We start from the raw sequence: 14,674 nt of genomic DNA on the forward strand, positions 1-14,674 counted from the left end.
CGGGCACCTCTCAGGGCTACTTCGAGACTGGAAGATGGGGGGCGGGTGTGGAAACATGGAGGGTCCCTCAGAAAGCCCTCAGTCACTGGAACAGAGCAACTTGCCCATGGTCATAGGCCAAAGACCACAGGGGGTGGCTGTCAGCGGCCTCTTCCCAAAGACAGAGTGGGCTGGTCCTCATGCCTGTGTGAGATCTGCTTGGAAGCCCATCTGCAGAGGCCTGTGTGTTTGCATCTCCCCCACCCACCCACCCACCCCTGAGTCCAAGTACGAACCACGATGGGGTAGATGGAAGGAGGTTAACCTGCCCTCTGCCCCAGGACTCAGGCCCCACCTCTTCACCTCAGTTCCCAGGGAAAAGGCCCTTCTCGCTGGTACCCCCAGCTGTGGTGGGCGCTCTGGCCACACCCAGAGAGCCCAGAGGTTCTGCGGGGAGCCCACACATGCCACAGTCCACAGTGCCCATCTAGAGAGCTCTCCTCCATGATCACTCTACCTGCCACCCTCCCTCCACTCCCCAGGACTGAATAGCGCCAAGGAGTGGCTCTTGGCATCTCCCAGGCTCTCTGCACCTTGGAGCTCAGGAGGGGCAGAAAGACCCACCCACACCGCTGGCCTCTTAACTGGCCAGTGCTGTGTCCCCTCCGCATGTACCAGCCCTTCCTGGAAGGCCTCCAGGGTGTCCAGAGACTCAGGACCCACCCTTTCAGAGACACAGCACTGCTCTTGGGGACCCAAGCTGGGCCATGCAGAGGAGAGGCAGCCTGATCACCACCCAATAACTTCAGACCAAAGACCTTTGGAGGACAATTCGGTCAGCTTCTCCTTATAATTAAGCTCATACAATACAATAAATGCAATACGAATAAAGCGAATCCTGTACAAAGCAGAGGGCTCAGCCCGGTTTGGAGTGTTCCGACCAAGTAAGGCTGCCTGGGATGGAATCAGAGAGTAGGGCTGGGCACCCGGCTGTGGGCCCTTCCACGGCGCTGGGGTATGGTTTCCCCACCTGCTTCCCACTGGGGGCAGCTCAGCTGGGCCCCACCGAATGGTCCTTTGTCCTCCCTCTCGTGTGACTCACCAGACAGATGCTTGACGGCGGGTGGTGGACACCCCAGCACCTGCAGCCCATGGGTCTCATCCCCAGTGTCCAGGGTTGTAACCACTGAGAGGATCCGTGTCAGAGGAGCCCTAACAGTGGTTCTGGACGTACTGCCGACGGAGCCAGGATGGGAGGGCTGGGGAGACACCTGCCCGCCCCAGGTTTGGGCATGAACCCCCCCACCCCCGAGCACCTCCCCCAACACCATACATCCTGCCTGCCTTTATTGATCAAATTTTTGTTAACTAAAAAAAAAATAGAAAAATCAGACTGCTGAGACCAGTAAGTCAAAAGATTTCATCAGGAACGGGAAAAATTGTAAAAAAAAAAAAAAAAAAAACTAAAAAAGATTAAAAAGAAATAAACAAAAAAGAGCAAAGGAATTAAAGACTGATGAGCAACTGAAGGGATATTGATGTGGATGCAAATAGAAAAGTAGAGAGTTGAAAAGAAACAGAAAAGTTAAAGGGAAAATAATAATGAGAAAAATGAAAATAAAGCAAGAGATGAAAAGGGAAACCATCAAGGAAGACGAAAAATTAAAATAAATAATTAATAGCTCCAGCTAGACAAGGTAAAAAATGTAAAACCAAAATGTCAGAAAGCAAGAGGATAAAAGTGTGACAAAGCTAAAATATAAAAGGGTAAAAATAAAATAATAAAAAGGTGGTAAAAGATTAAAAACAGAGCTGCATAAAATGTGAGATATAAATAAAACACTTTGCACAAGACGAGATTAACAAAGGTAAAACTAGTGCGCTCGGAGAGATTAGGAAGAAGGGTGATGACGTGGGCCCAGATGATTCAGCCACAAAACAATGCCCTCAAGTGAGTGGCAAGGTAGACGTAATATGCCAGAAGGATACGGGATACACACACCTTTAAAGACCATTGGTATGCATTTTATTAAAATGGCAGCAGCCTGATTTCAAGGGCATAAAACCCTTCTGCAAAGGTGCTCGGGATTTGTTTATACCGCAGAGGCAGGATCCAGCAGACATCCTATGCCCTTCTTGAAGCTTCTTGGTCAACACTCACAGCTTCTTGCAAAGGTCCAGACCTGATGCACTCAGTCACTTGATGGAAGTCCCACTCGCAGCTTCCGGCTGGCTCTCAGGCACCCCTGGGGATAGGGGAGGAGAGAAACCCCCTTGGCGCACGGCCTGCACAAAGCTCCATCTGTCCCACTGCCTCTCATCTGGGCGAACACTAGCTCAGCAGCAGTGTGACCAGGATGCAGGGGCAAGACTGTGATGGTTAAGAACACAGACCTTTGGGTCTGAGCCCTGGCTTCATGTTAATTAGCTGTGTGACCCCGGAAAATGGCTTAACTACTCCATGCCTCTGTTTCCCCACCTGAAAAAGAGAGGTGATAATAATTGTATCTACTTCATAGAGTTGAGAGTCTGATGGATTAATAAATCTCGATGGCACAGAGTGCATGCCAAATGATAGCTGCTGTTGTTACTAATGACTATTATTGATTACAAATCCAGGCCCTGGTGAGCTCAGGTTTAGTACAGTATGCAGAGTGTTCTAGAGAAAGCCTCGGCTTCTGTCCACCCATGAACCCTGAACTTCACTGAAGACTGACCCCTGACCACAACCACAGAGGTTCTCCCCGGCACAGGCTGCCTCAGAGATTTCGAACTTGCATTCAACAGAACCCCAACACTCCCCATGGGGGACACTCCCCAACCTCTTGCCTCCTTGTTTCTTGACTGGTCCCTGAAGGCATTAGGGTTTGTGACCTCGACATCCTGAGTCCCTCACAGCTCTAGTCTCCTATTGATATGTCAGACTCCAGACCCAACCACGACCTCATCATCTGCTTTGCCCAAAGTCTGAGCTCTTGGGCCCGACATCATGATAATTCCCTCCCCCTGGCCCCCGTTGGCCTTGACCTCTGACATGGCTGCTGACTCACCTGAAGCAGATGTCCCACCCACCGTCTTAACCCCATCCTGCAGTATCAGATGCTCACGTGAACTGGGGGCAGCCCATGATTGCTATCTGCATCCCCACTGCCCAGAACTCACGGAGGGTAGGGTCTGCTTCTCCCTGTGGGTCCATGAGAGAAGGCCAGTCTTTCCTGGAGGAAGAGAAATGGCCAGGAAAACGTCTGGAGGATCCCTGATGGGGACAGGGGGCGTGACACATAGCCTTTGCTCTGGTCCCTGAGAAACTCTGTGTCCAGCTGAAAATGTCTTCAGAGTCTCCTGAGTGAGAGAGGCCCACGCCCACGCAAGGACGGGCCTGGGGCCTCCTTCCCGAAAACCTCAAGCTGGTCCAGATGCTCCTGAACATCTCAGTGTGGTCCGCCGGTCTCAGAGCCCGGGGAGGGGCGGGCTGTTCTCAGGCTGGGGCTCTTTGGGATAGACGTACCAGTTGTGGAGAGTGGCCCAGCCCCAGCTGCTCTGGCTAAAAACCCAGCCCCAGCGCTTGGCAGCGTGAAAGCAGGGCCAGCACGTCCCGCTGAGTGCACTGGGGGCCCAGCCTGCCTGCAAGTGTGTTGTCTGGGCAACGGCACTTTGAGTGACAGGCAGGTACAAAGCCCAGCTCAGGAACATCCAACTGCTTTGCCCCCAGAGAATAGGGCTGGACCCCTAATCAGAGGGGTTTCTGCTCTTTTCCCTGGAATCTGGGCATGACAGAGGGCTGCAGCTCCCCCTGGGCTGCCCTAAACCTGCCTCCTCTCCTCCCCTATCCCGAACCCTGGAGTTAGGAGCAAAGGATCCCTTACCCTGGACACACAGATGGACGGAGCCCTAACTCCACTCACCCTGGCCCCTCAGAGCTGCAGATGGCCTTCCCCATGCCTGAGGTCGAGAGCCTGGAAGCCTGTCCCCTCTCCGCCCGGCCCCAGCTTCTGTTCGGGCTCTGCTCTTCCATGGGCTCATGAAAAATTCATCCACTCCAACCTCAGCTCACACACCGAGAAAACACACCTGCCTCACTCCTGGGGGCCCTGCCTTTGAAGGTTTCGAGTTCTTCGGGCTCTGAAGAAAGCAGCAGTGTTGACATGCGTGCGGGTACGTGTGTGGGTGCGGGACTGGCCCAGCCACACGCGGGTGTCCGGAGACACACCGATGGGTGTATTTGTGTCGTGTGTGCGTTGTGACCACCTAAGACTCAACGGCCAGGCAGGACCCCTAGCACGGGGCAACAGGAGAGGCAGAGAAGCAAAAGAAGGCCAGGGTGTGGGCTGGGAGGACCATCCCAGGCCAGGGACCACCCTCGGCCCCACCTCCGGGGTGGGCAGGACTCCCAGTGCTCTGTCCTGGTTCTAACAGGCGGAAGCCAAGGTCCTGGGTGCAGGGCCTTCGCCCCTGTGGCCGAGCAGGGCTGGGCTGACAACACCGAGAATGTGGTACTTCAGCGCCGGTGGCTTTGTGCATACACGTGTGTGCTTTTGTGGACGTGTGTCGGCGCTGCGTGTGTCAGAGGGGGCTTGGGAATGCAGATAGCGGGCAGCTCACCCTTGGATCCTTCTGCCCAAGACCCCTTTCCAACCCCACAGGTCCGGCCACCGGGAGAAGCTTAGCACAAGGCCCGGCTCTCACGTTGGTGTGAGTGATCAGAGAGAGAGCAGACTGAGAGAGCTGGCCACGAAAAGTCGGAAAAGGTTATTTTTCTGGACCCCTGTTTCCTGTGACTTGTTGAAGAGAAATATTACCCCGCTCCTACAGCTGTTCTCCCAGAGCAATAGGAGAGCGTGAAGTTATGAAATTGAGGGCACCTTCACTGAGCAATCGATTAGCAGCCGAGAGAGCTTGTGAATTGGCTGTCTGGACATTTCCAGTAATAAATTGTGAAATAGTCCATGAATAAGTAGTTGGCGGAGTTCAGAATTACCCCCTAGGAAATGTTGCAGGTCTAGAGACACATTACTAAGGCGAGCACCATTTTAATGCTCTGGGCTTTGGCTGTTAAATATGTATGCCATCCGCAAAGCACTTCCTGAAATTAATGGCATTTTACAGCTGCTCCGAAGGCAGCGTATTTATATGGAGATGTATAGATTCTGGGGCTGTGGTGGCTTCACAAATGAAGTGCTAATTTTAGAGAATAGGCCCAGGGAGGGGCGTGGAGGGAGGGTCAGGAAGTGAGCTATCTCAGGGCCCTTTCCCTAAAGGTTTTCTGCCGCCAGCTGTGGTTTTTAACCTTTGGTGACCTTGGACATGGTCTCTAGGCTGGAAAGGGCACTGCAGTCACGGGCTAGCCGGCACACAGAAAGAAGGTAACGATATTAATAAAAATCAATCAATCAATCATATTGGCGACTTACATTTGCCAGGCTCTGTTGTAAGTGCTTTTCATAGATGGACTCATTTACTCCTCACAGCAACCCTGTCTGGTGGGTTCTAGGATTCTCCCCATTTTACAGAAGGAGGTAGATTTTGTCCAGGAATCTGTGTGTGGTTGGTGACTGCCCTGGGAGAGCTAGTACTTTCTCTCCAGGTCTTTCCCTGAGCTCATATCAGGGCCAACAGGGACAGTGGTATACTTTGTTCACTGCACAAGAATATCAGACCAAGAGGATGGGGGTTGGGAAGACTGAAGCTCCTGCCCCCAGGCCCTGTTCACTGGGCCCCATGCCAGGGTTCGGGGCAGCACCTTCTCAGAGATGGATTTGCACGATGGCAGTGTGTGTTCCAACCACAGCCCCCTTCCCTCCAGGTAGTCCCCCACACCTTCCCCGGCCCTACCTGGGCTCTTCTCGCCAACCCTGTGAGCTGCCTACTTGGTTGCAGGGTGGGGATGGGAGGCATGGAGATTCAGCATGGACTCCAGCCAGAGGCCCCAGTGTTCTACCCAATAAGACTGAGAGGTGATTTTCTCAGAATCCCTGGAGAGGCAGGAACCCCTTGGGGGTTCACACACGCCCCCGTCCTTGCTGTGAAGCATCCCAAAGGATTGTTGAAAATCTAGAGTAAATGAGTCCTGGGGTGGGGTGGGATTTTGAAAGGTGGCAGTACTGGGGGACCAGGGCCAGAGAATCGAGCCCACCTGCCACAGCGGGAGCCCAGCAAGAGGCTGCTGGTGGGTTTCTGCTCCCAAGGACTTCCAATGGAGGTGTTTTCCAAGGCCTTCCATGGCTCAGTCTGCCCCAGGGGCCCCAGGGGCCCACAGTGTCAAAGGAATAGCCACACTGGTTGACAGATGATGAGACGCCTCCATAATTGGGTGTGTGCCCTTCTCGTGGGCATGTGCACGTGGGATTCCCAGTACCCGTGCCCTCTGTCAGCTACTGCTTATCACCGATCCCCTGAGGACCTGAGGCATTCTGACGTGGCAGGGGCGGCTGCCAAGGTGGCTTTGGGGAAGGTAAAGGCCCGGGAAGAGGCCGGCAGCTATGGGCAGGAAGCAGTGGAGCTGGACTCTATCAGACTGCAGTTCAACTCCTGTGTGACCTAGAGCGACTTACTGACCCTCTCTGAGCATGTTTCCTCATCTGTGGCATGGGGGTAATGTCCCCTGTCCTGCAGGCCTGTGAGGCCTGAATCAAGCAGCCTGTGAGAGAGCCTGAATCGGTGTCCGGTGCATAGTAGGAGCTCAGGAAACACTGAGTTGGCTCAGGGGTGGCTCGTCCACCACAGCCCGGGGACGGGGACTTGTCAGTCAGGCTGGGTGGGTGGACCCCGGGGAAACACGGACTTGTGCGTCGACCTGCACTTTGGGCCCCTGCTGTGGGCCTGGATTTTACCACAGCAGAGCCCACAGTTCTCATCCCATAGACCTCAGACTGGACCACTGTCTGTCCTGCCTCTGCCCCCGGTTCTCCGCAGGGCGGCGAGGGGCTTGTTTCTAAATGAGAAACCAGGCCGAGGTGTGCCCTCTTCCCAGCCGCTCGCTGGCTCCCCATTGCCTGTCAGGGAGGGAGCCTGAGGTGGGACAGAGGGACCTGTGCTCTGGCTACCGAGAGCTACCTGCTGAGGACCCCGTGCCCATCAGGGAGAGGCACCCTGGGGCTCGGGACCTCTGGCACTGTGAGGGGGTTAAGAACTTGCACTGCGGGGCTACACCCGCCTGAGTTCAGGGGCTCTCCTTGCCAGCAGGGTGAGCTCACGCCAGTCACGCGTCCTTGTGAGTTCACTCTCTGCATCTGTAAAGCGGGACTGTTGGTCCCTCCCCACGCAGGGTGACATCCGGGTCTGTCGAGCATGCCCTTGCTGGGCTGCATGCTAGGCCCTCCACAGGCACTCGGCAATTGCTGACTTATTAGTGCCTCCCGGGTCCACATACGAGTGCAGGCTCTCATATCAGCCCTCACTCACCTAGCACATCCTCGTGCTGGGGACTGAGATCCTCGGAAGGAGAGAAAGGTATCGGGGAGAAGTCAGGGAGGATACTGGATGGAGGGTCTTGTGCAGCGGGGTGCTCACACATGAGCAGACATCAGAATCCCCTGGAGGGATTCTTCTTTTTTTTTTTTTAAGATTTATATATTAATTTGAGAGAGAGTGAGTGTGATTGTGAGTGAGGGGAGGGGCAGAAGGAAAGGGAGAATCCCAAGAAGACTCCCCATTGAGTGTGGAGCCCAACGGGGGCCCGATCCCACGACCCTGAGATCATGACCTGAGCCGAAATCAAGAGTCAGATGCTCAACCGACTGAGCCACTGGGGCGCCCCTCCCTTGGAGGGCTTCTTAAAACAGATTGCTGGGCTCCACCCCGGAGTTTCTGGCCCAGTGGTCCGGGTGGGGCCAGAGAGCGTATGTTTCTCACAAGTTGCTGGGTGTTGCTGGGGCTGCTGGTTGGGGACCACACTTTGAGAACTGCTGGCCTTGCACTGATGGTGCAGCAGAGGGCATGGGATTCAAATCCGATCGTTTTGAGTCCAGATGCCTGTTCCACCCCTTACTAGCTCTGACCATCGGACAGTTCATTAGTAAATATCTACCGAGCCCCGGCCTTGGGCCGGGGGCCACTAGAAGGTACAGACGAGCAGAGGTTCCAGCCCAAGCTCTCTCCCAACCCATGCTGCCTTTGTCAGCCCCTTTCCCATCTCTCCCTGCAGGAAGAGCCCTTCGTCATGTTCCGGAAGTCTGACAGGACCCTCTTTGGGAATGACCGCTTTGAGGGCTACTGCATCGACCTGCTCAAGGAGCTGGCCCACATCCTAGGCTTCTCCTACGAGATCCGGCTGGTGGAGGACGGCAAGTATGGGGCACAGGACGACAAGGGCCAGTGGAACGGCATGATCAAGGAGCTCATCGACCATGTAAGCGGGAAGGGAGCCCCAGGGCCTGGGGAACCCCTGGGAGGTTTGGCCAAGTCCAGTGCATGTTAGGGTGGGGCATCCCAGCAGGTGGGGACCCTGGGGGCAGGGGAGATGGAGACAAAGGTTGTGACGTTGGGAAGGACCCAGCTCCCTGGGTCCTGCCTTGCTCATGCTCCCCAGCCTTCAGACACTGCCCTCCACACAAGCACACATGCACTCCCCCCACCCCCGCCCCTTCTGACTGAGCCTTTCCCACTGGTGTCTTTGGTGAGCTCACTCTGGAGGACTCCCTCAGCTCCTCACTGCTTCTTGCTCTTTTAGGAGCAACCAAAGGATGCCCCAGCCACGTGGGCAAGGTGCCAGCACAAACCCTTCACCAAACTCTAGGGCACAGAGTTAGATCTGTCCCTGCCTTGAGTAACTTTGGGCCCAGTGGGGAGACTGGTGGTGCAGGGAGCTGAGGGCTTGGTGAGGGGACAAGCAAGGGTCAGCTGGGACGTACTGTGCCTGAGTGGGGAGAGGACAGGGAAGCAGACAGGTGGGGCTTTAGGAAGAACGGGCAGCTGGTGGGAGGGGCCTGGGGTTTGTGGGACCCTGGGAGGAAGACAAGCCATGGTGTGGGGTCACCACAGCAGGGGGCAGGCAGGGGCCCTGGGTTTGAGTGCCGGTATCCCACTCACCAGCTGTGTGAACAGGGGCCTGCCAGGGGAACCCCTCTAAGTGATTTCCTCATCTGTGGGATGGGCGTCATTCCCTCCTTCCTCAGAGGATTACTGTGACCCTGGATGGAAGTACTAGGTGTGGGGCGCGGCCCACGGCGAGGCCCTCAGTAAGACGAAGGCTTGTCAGATGCCCAGATGCAGTCCGCCGGAGCTGAGGCTCAGGCCCCACAAGTTAGCACTTAGTAGGTGTGCGACCGGGTATGTTCATCAACCTGCCCAAGTCTCAGTTTCTTCACTTCTAAAATAGGAGTAAGTGACAACCACCAGAGCTGCTGCAGTTGTTGCAGGAATGAAAGGAGGAGCCATTTGCGCAGGCTCGGTGGCACGGAGAAAACGTTTCCTGCCTTCCAGCCCAGGGCCCTCAGCTTTCCAGAGGCATCTGTTAGCAAAGACCTGCTAACGAACGCGAGGACCTGATCCGTGCTAGACCCCTTATGTTCCCCTCCTCTCAGTTATCCTCACAACGACCCCGTGAGGTAGGGCCTGTTCCTACCACCCATTTTACAGATGAGGAAACTGAGGCAGAGAGAGGTGAGGACCCACGGCTCGTAAATGCTGGAGCTGGAGTTCAAAGCAGCGGAGCCTTTGGAAGCTCTCTGCTTTCGGAAGCCCCGTGCTCCAACCCCTGCAAAGAGCCCTCTTGACCCCAGGAGGCAGGGCAGAGGTAGGCTTGTAGCTGTGTAGATCTTGGCATGGAAAGTACCAGCCACAGGGATTGTTACCGAGGTGGGGAGCTGCCCTACAGGGACCCTGGAGCCTTGGAGGGGAGGGAGCGGCGGGAAGGCTCAAGCAGAGCCTTCATTTCCTAGGCCCCCCGGAACTCAGGCTCCCGTGGAGGGCTGGTGGGAGAGGCTCATGGTCACCAGCACGAACTTGGGCTGGGCTTCATTCCCACTCCGCCATTGCCTAGCTGTGCGGCCCTGGACAAGTTTCTCGGCCTCCCGATGTCTCTGTTTCCTTATCTGTAGAACGGGAATGGCAGTAACTGAGCCAGCCCCATAGGCTGTGAGGGCTAAGTTCACAACCGTGCATTAGGTTATCTGCACCAGGTCAGTAGTTGATCTTCTTATTTTTATTTGTATCATACGGTTACTCCTTCAAGGCCGAGGAGGGGGCTTCAGGAAGTCCCCTTAAGTCCCTGAGCTCCTAGTTTCTAACCCAACAGCGAGAATACGAATACGGAATACCTGCCCTGCGTTCTTCCCAGCATGAATACCTGCCCTGCGTTCTTCCCAGCATGTTGAGCGGCTGGGAGGAGACAGCTGGTGGGGAAGCACTCTCAGAGTGTGGAATCCAGTGTAAAGGGAAGGGAGTGGTGTTGTCCCCATTATTAGTAATAACTATAATTATTATGGAAATTAGTCAGCAGGCCCCAGAGGCCTCTCCATTTCTCGGCTCCCCACGGCAGCTTGGTGCGGGGGCTCTGGAACGCGGGGCCCCAGTGGGTGTCCTCTGCAGAGGCAGGCTGGGCTGGGGAGGGGGAGGAGGAGCGCCGGGGCCACCTGTGGAAGTGAGCAGGGCTGGTGCCAGTCCTGGCAGCCACGGCATCTCCAGCGTCCAGAGCTTTGAAGAGCATTCACAAGGGGGCAGATCAGAAAAACCCAGCCTCTCTAAGGCCTCTCTAAGCTGACCCTCCACTGGGGAAAAGAGGGGAGGCGGCCTCATCTGCGGCCTCCATGCGGCGCCGTATCCATCAAGGCACGGGCCCTGACGGGACATGCAGGGGACCTTGTTAAACCCGATTCCCTACAATTGATGAGCCTATTAATCCTAGCTTGGTGCCATTTTTAATAACATCATAACCATTTATTAGTGTCGTCAGATAATTAGTCTTCTCGCTAGCTCATAGGTAGCGTGGTAAAGGCTTGGCAATATTATTACTTCCTTATTAGGGATCTGGACGCAGACGTAAAAATGATGAATGCCTGCCTTTGCAAGAATCTGCCCCCTGGGCCCATTTGGAGGCCCTGGGTGGAACCTCTGACCAGCAGGACTTAAGAAGTCCTTCTCGGACACTCTGTTCACCTCTGTCCCATGCCACATGGCCTTCCAGGGAGCCAGGCTTATGGAAGAAGATGGGGCAGGCGCAGGGTGCGACCCCCTCCTGCGGACACACTCCTCTTGCCCCCCTCACCCCACTGCCTCTTCCAACGGCGCGAGCAACAGACGGATCGGACAGAGCAGTGATGTCTCCATCCGTCAGCCTGGCTCTCCCAGACTGTTGCTCTCTCCAGCTTTACTGTTGCTCTCTCCAGCTTTACTGTCTGTTCTCTCTCATTTCCCTTCTCTTGAAGTTCTTCTGCCCACGTCCATGCCTTAAATTACTCCCAGGTGTTTTAATGACTCTGGAATCCAATAGAGATGACTTCAGATTCCAGGTCTAGCACATACTCAATCTCTCTGGCCTCTCTTTCCACATCTATGAGATGGGAGTAATTAAGAAAAAAAAAAGCCTTCTTCCCAGGGTTTGTAGGACAATTTAATGAGATACGGCCCGGAGAGCTTAGCAGCGTGCCTGGCGCTCCGTAAATGGGCAGCACCTGGGAGCTGCCCCTTAGCCTTCCCTCCAGGGACAGCCCTGCTGTCTAAAGTACACACGTGGATGAACGCGGTGGCAGGGGCAGAGCTGGTCCCTCAGCCACGGTCATCCTGGTGGGCCACAGTGACCCGGGATCTCAACCTCGCCCCTCTGAATCCAAATAGGAGCCTCAGGAAACTGACTCAGACTCACAGAGAATGGAGGCACACTGCAAGGCATCAGCCCCTTACTTAACTTGGGGGCATCGGCCTTTCCTGACACCTGCCATCCAGAGCTTCTGTCCTGGCACCCGATGTCCAGGACCGTGCTAGGGGCTGGGGAGCGGGTGATGGCAGAGCTTTCAGAGTGTGGAGAGTCTGAATCCAAGAAGAGAGGCTGCTGCTGGAGAAGGGGGCAAGAGACGTTCTTGAAGAGCCTTGGGTGCTAAATGGAGGCATTTGGTTTTCATCCTGAGAGCTGGGGGGGCCACAGCTGGAAGGGAGTGACATGAGAATCACGTGGAGGAAAATCACTGTGCTTCTGGGCTAAACTGGAGCCGGTCTGGAGGCCATCGCTGGGGCCTGGGTGAAGGAGAGCATGGTGGAGAGAAAGAAGGGAGTGCTGCAGTGGGGAAGGAGGGGGGGGAGATGGCTCGGGATGGAGACGAGAAGGTAGAATTGAAAAGATCGGTGATGGTTGCATGAAGGAGGTGAGGGAAAGGGAGAATTTTTGCACCAGGACAGGTATGAAATTCCAGCTGGACAGATGACCATGTCATCCCCAAATAAAGAGCCTCCTGGCCAAATCGAGGAGGTGGGGGAGGTATGGAGATCATGCTGGGATTGAGGTGCCAGGAGGTGGCTGGCTATATGGCTGGGCAGTCAGAGGAGAGAGCGGGGCAGGAGGTGGAGATGTGAGAGGCATCAGCACAACCTCGTGCGGGGACCTTGGGAGGCAGTCAGAGGTGGGACTGCTGGGCAGAGGAGAGATGGGAACCTGGGGAGGACCCGAACGACAAGGAAGCCTAAGGAGAGAGGAGAAAGAGGACTCCACAAGACGCCGGAGCTACCAAGGCCAGAGAGGAAGGAGGAGAACCAGGAGAGCATGGGTGACAGAGGCCGAAGGAGGAGAGGCTCCTGGAGAGGCAAGGGCACAGGGTCACACGTAGCAGGCAGGGAGGTCAAAGGAGAGGCGTAAACAGCGTCCACGTGTTGGCGCGAGCGGCAGGGCCAGCCCCAGCTTGGGTTTCCTGAGTGCTCCTGGCCTGGCTTCCTGCAAATTTTATTCTCTGCGACCCAGGAATCCGGTCCTGGCTGCCTCTCCTAAGCCCTGGAATCAGAGGGGGTGGGTTAGGCAGAGACAAAGCAGGAGCCGGGCTTTAAGCTAATGCATAAATGCCCCCCAGGTCACAGGAAGCCATTAGTTCTCCTTTCTCTCAGTTTTCATACCTCACTTAGAGCAGGTGAGGAGGATTCGCTGGCTCGTGGATGGGCCCAGACCAAGATGGGGGATAGAACAGGATGGAGACGAGGAGCGGTCGCGGGTAGCCGCGGCATGTCATCCCTTCCCTTGTGAGAGACTTGGCACGGCCCGGACATCCCCTCTGCCTCCTCGTCGTGTTGAGTGCCGAGCAGAGAGAATGGCACGGCTCCAGGTGCCCATTTCCCCCGCCCGACCCTTCTTCCAGACAGCGAGCGCCTGCGGAACCGCTCTGGGCGTGGGCCGGGCACACGGTGCAGGCGTTGGTGAATGAAGGGTGTGTGAGTGAGCCCAGGACTCACACATCTTCCCCAGAGGCACAGCTATGGGGCCCTAACCATTGAGTTTCCCATCCTGTGCAAGCGGAGGGTCAGGTGTCAAGGCTATCGAGCACTGTGTCCCCTGTCATTCAACCGGTAACCAGATCTTAGTTCTGGCCTCCATGCATTCGTGGCAGGAGGAACCCCAAGCCCCTGTTTGTGTGGCCAGGAAAGGCTCTGGCAGACCACCTCCTTCAGGCTGGCCAGGGTCCTTTGAAGCAAGGCATGCTGGGAGCCCACCCAGGGCAGGTAGAGGCCTGGGTGGGACAGGGCAGTTGAGGGCAGAGGATTTCCCAAGGGCATGCAAAGGTGGACTCGTGGTAGGGCAACCGGGTTGCCAGGGCCATGACCGAGGAGCTCCGGGGAAGCTCAGGAGCTGCCTGAGAAGGAGCAGGGAAGCAGGCCAGGGCTGCGGGAAAGACCCGGGCCACACTGAGATTCACCGAGGAACTGTTAGCTGCCACGACCCAGCCAGCAGAGCCCAACCTGGGAAAGACCTGGAAGAAGCCTGGCTGGAGGTTGGGGGCCAGACAGCCAGGGGCCAGAGCGGTCAAGGCACAGGTACAATGGAGCTTCTAGGGTGAAGGGGGTTTGGAGGGAGACGAAGGTCAGAGGGAGCGAGAGGAACACAATGACCCCTGGCTGAGGGTCACCTACTCCTTCATTCGTTCCACAGAACTTTATGGAACAGTCTCAGCCTGGCTCCCGGACAGCAGAGCCTGAGGCAGAGGCTTAGGTGCCACCACCTAGTTTGGGGGTGTGGTGCCAGGGAGCGAGTGAGGGGCAGGGACACGGAGCGGGGCTGCAGAAAGCCAATACGAGGACTCATTTGTGAGCCCGTCTGCACTGAGTGTGACCAGTCCCTGAGCCCTCACCCTAGAAAAAATTTGGAAAGTGTGTCTCGGATGAGGGGAGGAGGGGGGACAGGTTTATCCACGGGCTCCTGACTTCCATGCATATCTGGGTTTGGCGCGGCAGGCCTGGGAACCAATGGGCACCCTGCCGCGGTGCCCACAGCGGGCCGGGCAGGTGGGAGGGGAGTGTCAGCTTGCGCCTACATGAGGACGGTCAGAGCCAGAGCACCCGACCTGGTGCTTGAGGGCAGGGGTCTGAACCAGGCCCCCACGATGTGCCAGACCCGGGGCAGCGACTAGAGAGATGGGAGCAGCCAAGGTGGCCGTCCGTAGCCCTAGGCCCCGCCCCCACTCATGGGAACAAACAACGAATCAGCCAAGCTAACTTCTATTAAAACTTCAGTCAGCGCCACAGAGGAGTGTGGGGAACTTGGGAAGTGTAGGACGAGGAGAAA

At 56.1% G+C, this 14,674-nt stretch overlaps 1 protein-coding gene across 3 annotated transcripts in view; it reads left to right on the forward strand.

The window, feature by feature from the left end:
• The window catches only part of GRIK3 (glutamate ionotropic receptor kainate type subunit 3), a 221,768-nt gene that overhangs the window by 169,767 nt on the left and 37,327 nt on the right, over positions 1–14,674 (forward strand). For all 3 annotated transcript variants that reach the window (XM_032387647.1, XM_032387639.1, XM_032387657.1), the window contains exon 10: positions 8,123–8,326. In XM_032387647.1, coding sequence (XP_032243538.1) covers positions 8,123–8,326 — 204 coding nt within the window. The remainder of the gene's footprint in view (positions 1–8,122; positions 8,327–14,674) is intronic.

The sequence above is a fragment of the Phoca vitulina genome, unplaced genomic scaffold (assembly GCF_004348235.1).
Source record: "Phoca vitulina isolate PV1807 unplaced genomic scaffold, GSC_HSeal_1.0 scaffold2, whole genome shotgun sequence".
In the NCBI taxonomy this organism is placed as follows: Eukaryota; Metazoa; Chordata; class Mammalia; order Carnivora; family Phocidae; genus Phoca; species Phoca vitulina.